Source organism: Littorina saxatilis, linkage group LG4 (assembly GCF_037325665.1).
Source record: "Littorina saxatilis isolate snail1 linkage group LG4, US_GU_Lsax_2.0, whole genome shotgun sequence".
NCBI classification, from domain to species: Eukaryota; Metazoa; Mollusca; class Gastropoda; order Littorinimorpha; family Littorinidae; genus Littorina; species Littorina saxatilis.
In genome coordinates, this window is record NC_090248.1 from 26,069,401 (window position 1) to 26,082,783 (window position 13,383).

General features: G+C 42.0%; 1 protein-coding gene across 1 annotated transcript in view; it reads left to right on the top strand.

Moving 5' to 3' along the window:
- LOC138965541 (A disintegrin and metalloproteinase with thrombospondin motifs 9-like) overlaps positions 1-13,383 on the top strand; it is an 87,444-nt gene that overhangs the window by 57,021 nt on the left and 17,040 nt on the right. Inside the window, exons 29-31 of the mRNA XM_070337724.1 lie at positions 11,266-11,430; positions 12,330-12,503; positions 12,985-13,155. Coding sequence (XP_070193825.1) covers positions 11,266-11,430; positions 12,330-12,503; positions 12,985-13,155 — 510 coding nt within the window. The remainder of the gene's footprint in view (positions 1-11,265; positions 11,431-12,329; positions 12,504-12,984; positions 13,156-13,383) is intronic.

Below are 13,383 nucleotides of genomic sequence, written 5' to 3' on the forward strand. Positions count from 1 at the left end.
CCTGAGACTCCAAAAGGGTGTATTATCCATCCTGTCGGAGAGACATGAGCGATAGCGTGGACCGATGATTATCAGAATGGGGATAAGACATGATTCCTTTTACTGGGACAGCACCAACATCTACAGCCTGGCAGTTTCCGAGACAATAGCAATATTTTTGCAGAAATTATTTCGTAGCTGACACCAGTATGTACCTGTAAAATGAATTCAGTTGGAACGTGATGGTTTACATATGATGGGTTACGCGAGGAGGATGGCATCTTTAAGCTTTTTCTGGCACACTACCGGCGCATCCACTCTTGGAAACCGTTGAAAGTGCAAAACGCTTTTTTCTGTATGTCACTTCTCAACCTGTCTCCCAAGATTTAAAAGCTAGAGGGTCTAAAGACACACACTCTCTCTGTCTCTCTCTCTTCCACCATCCGCCTCTCTCTCTCTCTCTCTCTGCTTATTCTGCGGAGAACATTAACCCCCTTTGGCTTCTCAGTTGTGCAGCTTTGTAAATTTGGTTCAATGATTTTTCGAAGAAAATGTCTTTCTTCTGGAAAAGGTTTAGTAAACTCTTCTGTCCCACTCACGTTCAAGTTCGCCAGCGGTCCCACTCTCCTCGTTCACAGCCCTCGGGAGTTTACTTCATACTGAGGTGGCCTTGTTGGAATTTTGATACAGGAAGTAATCAGTTCTGACTTCAGGAAAAATTACGAAAAAGAAAAAAAGTAGGCTCGACTCTTGTCTCTTTAAAGCCACTGAAGTTGTATGCGGCAGAAGTAGGTAATAACCTCATGCCAGGTCAGCTATTTTCTGAGTGCTGACCAAAATGATAGCCACAGCGGGAGCTGGCCTTCGCCCCCACCCCCGCCCACCTTCAACATCAGTGCCCGTTCTCTAAGCATATCAAAAAAGTTTCGCAAACATGTTGGGTTACGATACTTCCAGGAACTGAGAATGGGGTTCTGTTCTGTCCGAGCGAAGTGCTATACGTTAAATAAATATGACAATGCAGTATACACAGCATTCTTTTTTGAATTATGTGTGTGTGTAAAAGCTTCAGTAGGCAGATTTTGCATTTAGCTGATATTTAGCTGATCGCATTTCACGATGACCCTTAAATAAAAATGAGAAGAAGAGAGATTTAAATACCAGTCTGTAATCGTCAACGAAAGCCAAAACAGGCTGAGATCCAATTTTAGTCTCAGAGTAGCCTGGAAATGAGAAAAAAAAATCGTTTTGCTTTTGTTTTTACATTTAGTCAAGTTTTGACTAAATGTTTTAACATGGAGGGGGAATCGAGACGAGGGTCATGGTGTATGTGTGTATGTGTGTGTGTGTGTGTGCGTGTGTGTGTGTAGAGCGATTCAGAGTAAACTACTAAACCGATCTTTATGAAATTTGACATGAGAGTTCCTGGGTATGATATCCCCGGACGTTTTTTTCATTTTTTTGATAAATGTCTTTGATGACGTCATATCCGGCTTTTTGTAAAAGTTGAGGCGGCACTGTCACACCCTCATTTTTCAATCAAATTGATTGAAATTTTGGCCAAGCAATCTTCGACGAAGGCCGGACTTCGGTATTGCATTTCAGCTTGGTGGCTTAAAAATTAATCAAAAATCTGAAAATTGTAAAAAAAAAAACTTTTTTATAAAACGATCCAAATTTACGTTCATCTTATTCTTCATCATTTTCTGATTCAAAAAACATATAAATATGTTATATTTGGATTAAAAACAAGCTCTGAAAATTAAAAAAAATTAAAAATTATGATCAAAATTAAATTTTCGAAATCAATTTAAAAACACTTTCATCTTATTCCTTGTCGGTTCCTGATTCCAAAAACATATAGATATGATATGTTTGGATTAAAAACACGCTCAGAAAGTTAAAACGAAGAGAGGTACAGTAAAGCGTGCTATGAAGCACAGCGCAACCGCTACCGCGCCAAACAGGCTCGTCACTTTCACTGCCTTTTGCACTAGCGGCGGACTACGTTCGATTTCATTCTGTGAGTTCCACAGCTTGACTAAATGTAGTAATTTCGCCTTACGCGACTTGTTTGTTTGTTTTTATTGTGCTCTTATATTGACTAGTCTCACCTCTTTCTCTTTACTTTGAAATCAGCACACGTCTCTGCAGCTGAGGCTAGCCGGCCAGTCTCTGCTCTGGCTCATTTATGATTACCACAGACGGGTACATTGAAGCCGTACATTCAGTTACAAGTAGGCCTGTGTTGCTTGGTGGTTTTTTTTTCTAGACCGGAATGACCGCGCTTTCACACAGAAAAGTGCCACTAGATTGGTACATGTACCCCAGCCCTCGTTGATCCGACACAGCACTTGTCTGGGTCACATATTGCCTTGCCTGTTTCTCAACACAGACACAGAAAATGGCTGTGTCTGCGGTTTGTAAAGTTACCATCTACCACCCCTCAGTTCTCCCCTTCACCCCAGTCCCGCCTAACCCATACACTCATTTAGTTCTTCCTCAATCCTCCCTTACAATGCGATTTTGCCTAGTGCATTACATTAAAATGTTCTGGTTTACGGCTCGATAAGGGTTTCCAGCCTGTTTATCTGTCTAGCTGTCAGGCTGTTTTTTGGTTCAACTCCAATCCTTACCCCCTCAACAACAACAACAACAACAACAACAACAACAAGATAATAATAATTTAAAGAGGAAAAAAGCAAGGGACATATGTATGCAAACAGTAAGTAAGCTGTGCATCTCGGTATCAATCGCTTATTTACAGTTGGGAAAAGACGAGATTATGATGTAAACGGGGGGGGGGGGGGGGGACTGTTAGGGACAAGAAGGATACGTTTTTCAGTGAATTGTGCAAAGCAAGCATGTGATTTGTTTTTACAGAAAAGTTATTACATCACTTTTTGTTCAGAGGATGTTTGTTACCTGTTTCTAAAAGCGGTGTTATAAGCCGTTCTTCTTATCATATTCCAGGTACCTTTCTTTCATGTAAAACCATTCCACCATGTCCGCAACCACCTTTTTTGCATAGGATCTTCTTCTTCTTCTTGGCGTTCGCAGAGGTTACACGATCAGTCCAGCACTGGTGATAAATGTTGTCGTTTTCTCCAACTCCTGTCGACTGCCATATAGTTTGGTCTGCAAGGGAGTTGGTGACGGCCACACTTCTTCCTGGTTGTGGTGGTGCCAGTCACTCTCCTCCCGCGTCCCCTGGCGTGACAAGACGGACGGGAGGGACCTCCAGTAGTTGGGGCTGGGTCCCTTTGAGGCATGGGACCCGACGCTGCTCCACCCTGGGGGGTCCTCAGTGGGCGAGCGCCATTTCCATCTGTGCTGGTTGATTGTGTCATCATTTGCGTAAGCGCGTGTACCCGTGGTTTGTTAGAATGCGCCGTGCGGCCCGGGTCCTCCGTCTTCAGCATTCGGGGTTTTCTGTCGGGGTTACCTCACCCTTAGCTCATGGCCCGTACGTCCTACCCTGAGAGCACAGGGGGGAGGATTTGCCGGGATCCCACCCGGAGCTAGGGTTTTAATGCGCCCTTAATCGCATTAGACGAGTCCCGCCAATGGACGATGGAGCATTTCAAAGGGGGTAGCAGTGCCGCCTGCTACCCCACTCCGCCCTGGTAGGAAACACCGCCAGTTTGGTCCGCGGCCGCAAGCGGCTGATCTCCATATCTGAAGACCGTTGCCCTATCCGCCACCCGGGGACGCGCTGGGTTGGGGGTGGTCGCCCCACTGAAAATCCCACACTGGGTTAAGGAAGATCAGCCTGTCCCAGTTTGCATAGGATAAGAACAACGTTCTCCTTGAACTGTCTGCGCAGAGTGGGAAGTTTTGGTTGAATTGACACCAGTGTCAATAGGCTAAATCAATTCAGCACACACACACACACACACACACACACACACACACACACACACACACACACACACACACACACACACACACACACACACACACACACACACACACACAAACTAAAAGCAACAACAAACAAGGAACTTAGTCGATAAATATCGACAGGGGGCCGACAAATGGTTTAAATGGGAAATGTGTGTATATGGGTGTGGGTTTGAAACAAACAAACAAACCAACCCATGTGAACCCCGGGCCGCAGGCCTTCGATGTAGTGATTGAAAAAAAAAGGATGTTCTCAAATGGTTCAATTCTCATTTGGTCTGATTCTCAAATGGTACCGGTATACTCCCCCCCCCCTGGCCGCAGGCCTAGGAGTAAAATTTTTATAGACACTGACCTTCTTCCCAGGGGTCATTGACCCAGTTTTAGCTATGAGAGGTGGTTCGCCCAGAGGCTGTAGAGTATACTGGGGCGGTCTCTTTGATGTCTTGAGAGGAAACTTGGCCAGGGTAGTACATGCACCAGAACTGGTGGACACCAAGGACAAACATGAAATCGAAGCAGTTTGCTTTCAGAGAGAACGGTCGTCAGCAACTCAAACTTCTCTGTTTTCTTTTTTTTTTTAAATCTGACTTTCTTTGTGGCCCCCTGACTCCGCCCCCTCCCTCTGTAAGGACCCTCCTCCACAAGGACCGATTTTTGTCAACATTTTAAAGGTCGCTAGAGAGGGGTTCCACTGTATGACCTAACCGCTACTGGCAGACGGCCTCAATCTTCACGCGCAAAGACGAGATTAATAGGTGCTCGGTTTTGGTATTTTGAATTACATTACATTAAACCTTTGTTGGGTTTCATGGTCATGGCAACAGCCATAATAATATTACATGATGTATAATATCATATTTCAGCATATGTGAATTACATGTCATCATACTAAACTGTCATACATTTTTATTCCTACATTATTCTGATTGATCACAACCAAACCTACTATCATTGGACACATCCAAATGCAAGCGCCTGTTCTTGACAATTTCTCTCTGATCTAAATATAAAATCAGTGCAATTTCCTGGGTCGGGCTTTGCCACAGACACTCACGGTTTGGCCTGTAGGTAAAATGTACAATGTATTTTCTGATTTGTGCACAAAAGCTTGTTTTCTTTTTTCTTTTTTTTAACATAACAATGTTTAATGTCACTGTATGTTTAAAAGACCATGGTCATATTTGTAAAAAAAATGTTAAATTAGAAAATAAATAACATTTTGGTTCATGATTTTTCCTACACCTGTGCTAAAAATAAGAAATAAAAATGTCGGGTATATAAGTCACTCAAATACAGCTAGGTATGAATGGCTCGGTTTGAGTTTGTTGCAGTTGACCCTGCACAATGCGACATATCATGTTTTTGTTGAACAATTTTGACGTCACCCCTCCCATAGGGTGACGTATTTCACAACTTCCTGTGTTACACAAACTCTGTGATGACCAATTTTGACGTCACCCCTCCCATAGGGTGACGGATTTCACAACTTTCTACAGATGAACAATTTTGACGTCACCCCTCCCATAGGGTGACGGATGTCACAACTTCCTGTGTACACAAACTGATGACGTATTTCACAACAAAATGGCGCTGCCCATGGTCAACCTCGAAACTATCCGTATAGAATGGGGGCGTCCTCGCCCCCATAAAAAAGCAATCAGGCAGTTGATTTTTGAAATTTGTTCAAGTGAAAGGATGATCTCATTTCTCGACAAATTTGTGATAGGTAGACAAAGCTTTACAACACCTGGAAATTAAAAATGTCTCGTTTTACCACATAAGGAACACAAATTACAGTGGAACCTCCCGTAACGACCTCTCCCAAGAACGACCCCCTCCTTTTGCCGACCGAATTTCTCGGCACGGATGCTTTTCATACTGTAGCTAACCTCCCAAGAACGACGCCCTCCTTTTTCCGACGACCGACCTACCAACTTAGAGTCAATAACGACTTTGACCTTTTAACCAGTGAGTGTCAAAGTTCGTAATTACGCAGCACACGCGGAACACGCACGCCATTAGTCACGCATCAAGAGTCAGGCGTGGTAGTCTGTAGTCAGTAGACTACAAGTCCAGTGGCCTACGGCTGTCATCTTCTCACCTATTGCTGTCACAATTGAAGGACTGCCCTCGAAGTAGGGGTGGGGGGGGGGGGGGGGGGTAGGGGCAGTTAGAACGACAACTCATTAATGAATTGCTGTGTGCGTATGCTGTGAGTGTGTGCTCATCAACTGAGACCTCGGGTCAATGACCAATACTTGCCAATGAGCAAGTTTTACCTATGGGACGGTCTCCTTTGATGTCTGAGAGAAAACTCTTCCTGTCCCAGGTTACACTTACCGACACTGACCTTCTTACCCGGGGTCAATCACGGAGTTTTACCTATTAATACATGATGAGACTGCGCGCGCGCAAGTGTGTGTGTGTGTGTGTGTGTGTGTTTGTGTTATGTCTGCCCGTCTGTGCGCTGGTGTATGCACGTACATCATGCTTATACATATGCACATCGTATGGGAACAAAAATAGGATAACGGACACAACTTTTAAGACTGAACTGCCCAACAGTTGCCACCGCTGTGAACAAAATTATACCTCCCAAACTCCCAATAAAGACCCCTCCTTTTTACGACCGATTTTTCTGGGCATTTTCAAGGTCGTTACCGTGGGAGGTTTTACTGTACAATCAAAGGGTGTAGGCTACTAAATGATCGTTCACACGGGGAAGAATGCATGTTTAATTAAGTATTTGCCGCCTTCCTCAGTTTTCTGTGCCCAACTTGACGCCAGAGGGCCATGTCCACGAAAGTGCCAATTTCACCTCAGACGTGTACGTATTATGTCTCATGCAGTTTGTCTGTGACTTGCAATTGTTCGCATTCCGTACTGTCTGGCATTGCATTTGTGGGACCAGCAGCCCACTTTTCTACACCACAGGCACACAAAGTGTCTCAGTTTCTGAAAATGGTCGGACGAGGATCGATTATCGAAACTGAAAAGTGAAAGAGGTAATTGGTGAAACGGACCTCTGACTCAGAAGTGTTCAGTGACAGTGAGACACCTTCTCGTGTTCAGTTTCGTTGATAGTATGTTCATCATATAATCACAACATAAAATGGCCTCGCTGTTTTATTTTATTTATTTATTTGGGGGTGGGGTGGGGTGGGGTGGGAGTGCATTGCAAGACCAGGAACGCCACATTTGTTCAAGCATGTGTCACACTGAGTGACCAAGGTCCAGAATAATACCAATTCCCATCCCACTACCGCCTAGCTGCGACCAACATCCCGCCCCCCCCCCCCCCCCCCCCCCCAGCTCCACTCCCTCCTTTTGAACAGTACAACTGCACCACCACCTGAAAGTGCAAATACCTGACTTGTCGTTAGTCAGTTTTGCGCAAATGGAAAAGCTCAGATGCGGAATATTAGAAGCTTTTTCAAGGCAACTGTTGCACAATTGTCTTTCTTTTTGGCAACTTTATGACTAACATACCGACCGTCTGAGTTCGAAGAACGGCGGGTGAGAATGATGTGGGTGAGAGGATGTCTGTGCCTGTGAGTTACAGTCTGGCAATAGCCTGTGTTTCCCCAGTTTTTACCTGAACCTTCCGGTGTCGTAGTCTGGGGGAGTGTTTATCAACACTGAGTGCCCTCCACACCTCCCGAGTGCAGGTTTTCTGCTGCCTGCACCCCCTCCGTTTCCATCCCCACCCCGTCTTGCTGTTTGGTAGAACCCGTCTGTATGCAACAGTAATGGTCACTTATGACCGTGGTTGCTAAACGGAAGAAGAAGACGGCATGTCCCTCATTACACTGACTGAGATTTTCATTGTTTGCTCATAACCGGCCTCTGTAAATTTACCTTCTTCAGTTTTAATCAGATTTTCGATGGTCAGTCTTAAAAAAGGGGGTACCACTGTACCAGAGAGCATGGTCAAATCTTCTTCTTAGTCTCTTCAGTAAACCCGGAAGCATTTACTACTGGTTTTGCAACGTCAGCCGTCTGAGGAACAGAAACTAACTAACCCGTGAAAAGACTCACCTGGATCAGTCAGTGACCGATTTTGATGTCCTTTGGGCTGGAAAAGGCCAGCCCCGGTCAGTCAGTGTCAGTCTACTGGTCTCTAATTAAAGTTATCCACGCCTTCCCTCCCCCCCCCCCTCCCCCCGTGCTTGTTCATTTAAGTGTACTGATGTGTACACGCCATGTAACCTAGCGGAGTGATTTCAGGTAGGCCTAGCTGAACTATTCAATCAATCAATCAATATGAAGCTGATATCGCGCGTATTCCGTGGGTACAGTTCTAAGCGCAGGGATTTATTTTTTTATTTTTTGTTGTTTTATTTTATGCAATTTATATCGCGCACATATTCAAGGCGCAGGGATTTATTTATGCCGTGTGAGATGGAATTTTTGTACACAATACATCACGCATTCACACCGGCCAGCAGATCGCAGCCATTTCGGCGCATATCCTACTTTTCACGGCCTATTGACTTTGTAGGTGTTCCATGGCTTATTTCAAGTTTCTAGTGTAAGATTCGTTTTTAAGTGGGGTTTTCAACTTTGAATGTCTGAAAGCAGGAAACATACATTTCGATTATTTACACACATCCATCCACCCAGAGAGAGAGAGAGAGAGAGAGAGAGAATTGAATTGAACTTTATTTAACAACGATTAAGATTTAAGGCTACGCCTTTTCTTACAATCTGTCCTTGGGACGCATAGATACACAATTATATAATTAAAAAATTAAAAATTAAATTTTTTTAAAGTTAACCAACAAAAGGAGGTCGGAAAACTTCAGCACGTGATAATAAAGATGATGATGATGATGATGATAATCATGATGATGAAGATGAGGCATGAAGAGCATACATATGTGGTTATTCATAAAATCAAATGCATACTATGCAGGTAATTATAAATACAAGCTGGTAACAATCGAACATGTAGCAATAGTACAACAAAAATATGTTCAGAACATACAATGCACAGCATATCTTTGACGTAATACTAAGTGTGGTAAATCAAAAGGCGTTAAACTACTCAGACATTAAGTGGTTTTTAACACATTTTTTAAAACTTTTTAATGACTTTAAGTGCTTAAAGGATGATGGAAGCGAATTCCAAACTGAAGTACCCAAAAAAGCAAGACTGGTCTTATACAGATCAATTCGTGGAATCGGTGGGATCAAGTTGACCGACCCATATCTGTGGGTAGCTTTATTAAATAATGATGTAATGTAAATCGGCACTTTACCGTAATACAATTTATGCATGAAAATGGCTTTTTTTAACTTGAGATGCTTTTCCAGTGGAACAAAGTTAAGCATTTTTAATTTCATATCTGTTGAGGCATTATCCTTTACGATGAGTTTGGCCGAGCGACGATAGAGAGAGTCTAACTTTTTCAAGTGGACATTACTGCTGCCATCCCAGAGCGTCGAAACATAATTAATGTGAGGCATTACATGAGCATGGTGGAACATTTCCAGAGTCCTTCTGTCCGTAAATTGCTTTAACTTGGATAGGAGGAAAACGTTCTTGGCTACTTTCTTGCAAATATGCTGTAATTGTGCCTGCCACTTGAATTCACAATCAATAATTACCCCTAAAACGCGATGCTGTTGAACTTGTTCAATTGATTGCGTACCAATGGTAAGATTTAGTTTGAGTGGAGAAATCTGGTGTTTTTGTCTGGTTGCAATTACCATACTTTTGGTTTTTATTGGATGGACAAGCATAGCATTAGCACTACACCAGTTATTTACATCATTTAAAGCTGTTTGAAGGGAGGACTCTATTACTGGAACAGACTTTCCACTTGCATGAAGAGAAGAATCGTCAGCAAAAAAATCACTTCTTACACTGATTACTATCAGAAATGTGCAGTGGCAGATCATTGATATACAGACAGAACAAGATCGGCCCAAGCACTGAACCTTGAGGCACCCCGCATTTCACAGTCTCCTCAGTAGATATTTTACAGTTTAGGGCAGTATATTGAGATCTGTCATGTAAATAGGAAGCAAAGAAGTTACACACTGAACTGTTTCTGACATACAACTGTAATTTCTTCAATAGAATTGAATGATCAACAAGATCAAACGCTTTTTTAAAGTCGAGAAACACAGCACCTGAACTGAAGTCCTCATAAGTTGTTGTATTTTCCATGAACTTTTCAGTATTTAGTTTCAGTGGGCTTTTTACATTTAGTCAAGTTTTGACTAAATGTTTTAACATAGAGGGGGAATTGAGACGAGGGTCGTGGTGTATGTGTGTGTGTGTGTGTGTGTGTGTGTCTGTCTGTCTGTCTGTGCGTGTGTGTGTGTAGAGCGATTCAGACCAAACTACTGGACCGATCTTTATGAAATTTGACATGAGAGTTCCTGGGAATGATATCGCCGGACGTTTTTTTTCTTTTTTTCGATAAATACTTTTGATGACGTCATATCCGGCTTTTTGTAAATGTTGAGGCGGCACTGTCACACCCTCATTTTTCAATTAAATTGATTGAAATTTTGGCAAAGCAATCTTTGACGAAGGCCGGGGTTTGGTATTGCATTTCAGCTTGGTGGCTTAAAAACTAATGAGTGAGTTTGGTCATTAAAAATAGGAAACTTGTAATTAAAATTATTTTTTTATTAAACAATCCAAAAACAATTTCATCTTATTCTTCGTCATTTTCTGATTCCCAAAACATATACATATGTTATATTTGGATTAAAAACAAGCTCTGAAAATTAAAAATATAAAAATTATGATCAAAATTAAATTTCCGAAATCGATTTAAAAACAATTTCATCTTATTTCTTGTCGGTTCCTGATTCCAAAAACATATAGATATGATATGTTTGGATTAAAAACACGCTCAGAAAGTTAAAACGAAGAGAGGCACAGAAAAGCGTGCTATGCAGCACAGCGAAACCACTACCGCGCTGAACAGGCTCGTCAGTTTCACTCTGTTTTGCACACGCGGCGGACTACGGTCATTGTAAAAAAAATTCAGTGCGTTCAGTTTCATTCTGTGAGTTCCACAGCTTGACTAAATGTAGTAATTTTGCCTTACGCGACTTGTTTGTATAATGTATTTGTTGACTTCACGCATTTATTGTATTTGTGGTGTTGTTATTGTTGTTCGTTTGCTTATAGGTGAGAGTTTTTAAGAATAGTTTTCATAGTATTGTTAGCCACAAACTGTATTTAGTGTGTGTGTGTGTGTGTGTGTGTGTGTGTGTGTGTGTGTGTGTGTGTGTGTGTGTGTGCACGCTGTTGCTATTGTACATCGCCGTGAGCTCTGGTGACAAGGGGCGATTAATAATTAGTGTCCATATTATTATTATTTGCATCTTTCATCACTGCTGTTTTCTCTCGTTCAGTGTTCTGTGACCTGCGGCCGGGGTCAACAGCGAAGGGACATAAGATGCCAAGACAGGAAGGGGACATCTGTAAGCTACGATCTGTGCAAGGCTCCCAAACCTCGTAACACCAAACGCTGCGCTGCTGGCCAGTGCCCCAAGTGGAAGAAGGGAAAATGGAGCAAGGTAAGGGTTGAACAATATCATGTGAAGCTGTGTGTGTGTGTGTGTGTGTGTGTGTGTGTGTGTGTGTGTGTGTGTGTGTGTGTGTGTGTGTGTGTGTGAGTGGCACTGTGTGTGTGTGTGTGTGTGTGTGTGTGTGTGTGTGTGTGTGGCACTGTGTGTGTGAGTGGCACTGTGTGTGTGTGTGTGACAGTGTGTGTGTGTGTGTGTGTGTTTTCTGTCTGCAATTATAATAATGCCAATCATAATGTTCTTTGATACAGCGGTATTCATCACCAAATAGCAGTGTCTCAGGGCCCTTTCCTAACATTGGCTGTTTTTCTGTCTCCCTCTACATCCGTCCATTTGTCCGTTTGTCTCTCTGTTGATCTTTTCTATGTACATCTTTCTGTGTAACCGGCAGAAAAACAGAACATTGAATCAAGTTTTCCTTTTCACGTATCACACACTGTCATCTTTTCAGACCATCTCTTTGACTATCTGTGCCCCCTTCCCCCCCCCCCCCCCCCCCTTTTCTCTCTCTCTCTCTCTCTATATATATATCTCTCTGGAAAAAAAATCACAAATCTGTCTCCCTTTTTAAACAGATGTTTTCCTCTTTAAGCACTTGCTCTTTTATATGTATGCTAGTGTGTTTTAAACACCTACAAAGTGAGTCCAAACTTAAACAAAACTTGACTAAATGTAAAAAGAACAGAGCAAAAATTGTTCATTACGTTATCATGTTTTTTTTATTTTTTTTATTAATGTCATCATTTTAACACACACACAGTGCATATGAACCTAAAAGTTAGGCTATAAACATCAGAGAAGGAACTCGTTCATTGCGTTCCCATGTGTGTTGGGTTTTTTACTTAACGATTATTGTGACCTGTATTTTTTTTTATATAATCTACTTTCAGTGCTCTGTGACATGCGGAGAGGGATTAAAAACCCGGGATATCGAGTGTCGCAATCGCAACAGGGAGAAAGTCTCGCCTGCCCTGTGTCCGAGACAGACTCAACCCAAAGAGATGCGACCCTGCAAGCGCAAGGACTGCTCACTCTACGTATGGAAAGAAGGAGCATGGTCTGAGGTAAACAAAACAAAAAACAATACATGTAATAAAATAATAAATAAACGAATGAATGAATGAATGAATGAATAAATAAATAAATACATTAATGAATTTTATAAATATTTATAAAAGGTTTTTTTATTTTAAATTTTAATAATTTTTAATTGCTATGTTGAGCATGGAAAAAAATTAGAAGGCAGAAAGTACAAAAAGAAGAATAGTGTATAGGACTAGTTGTTATAACAGTTGTGGAATTGGTTGAAGTTTTTGTGGACTTAATTCTGCTGTACTTTACAAGTTTTAAGGGATGTATAGTTGGTCTTAGAATTACAGTGTGTTTTTGTGTATACATTGTACATGTATGTGTGTATGTTAAGTAAGTAATTCACAGAGTCAATATTTTGTTTAATTTTCCACCTACGGTAATTTAAAAACAAAAACACCCCAAACGCAGCAAACCATGCATTTACTCAGTATGTTTTGGTGTATTACTTAACAGTGTTCCAAGACCTGTGGCTTCGGTCGCAAGCATCGCCCAGTCAAATGCAGCCATCGCCAAGGCATGGAAGTGTCTTCCCACCTCTGTGATGACAAAGCCAAACCTAAAACAAGACGTCGTTGTTCCGAGTTCCCTTGTCCATACATCTGGAACACTGGTCCTTGGAGTCCTGTAAGTCTTTTTTTAATTTACGAATTTTAAAGAGTATGTGTGAAACTAAGAGAGAGAGACAGACAGACAGACAGACAGACAGAAAGAGATAGATTTGTATGTGTGTGTGTGTGTCTCTGGGAGAGTGTGTGTGTGCGTGCGTGTCTGTGTCTGTATGTATTACTATCGATTGCATAATCTTCCAAACATAGAGCATTTAAAAAATGTGCGTATTATTTGTACAGTATC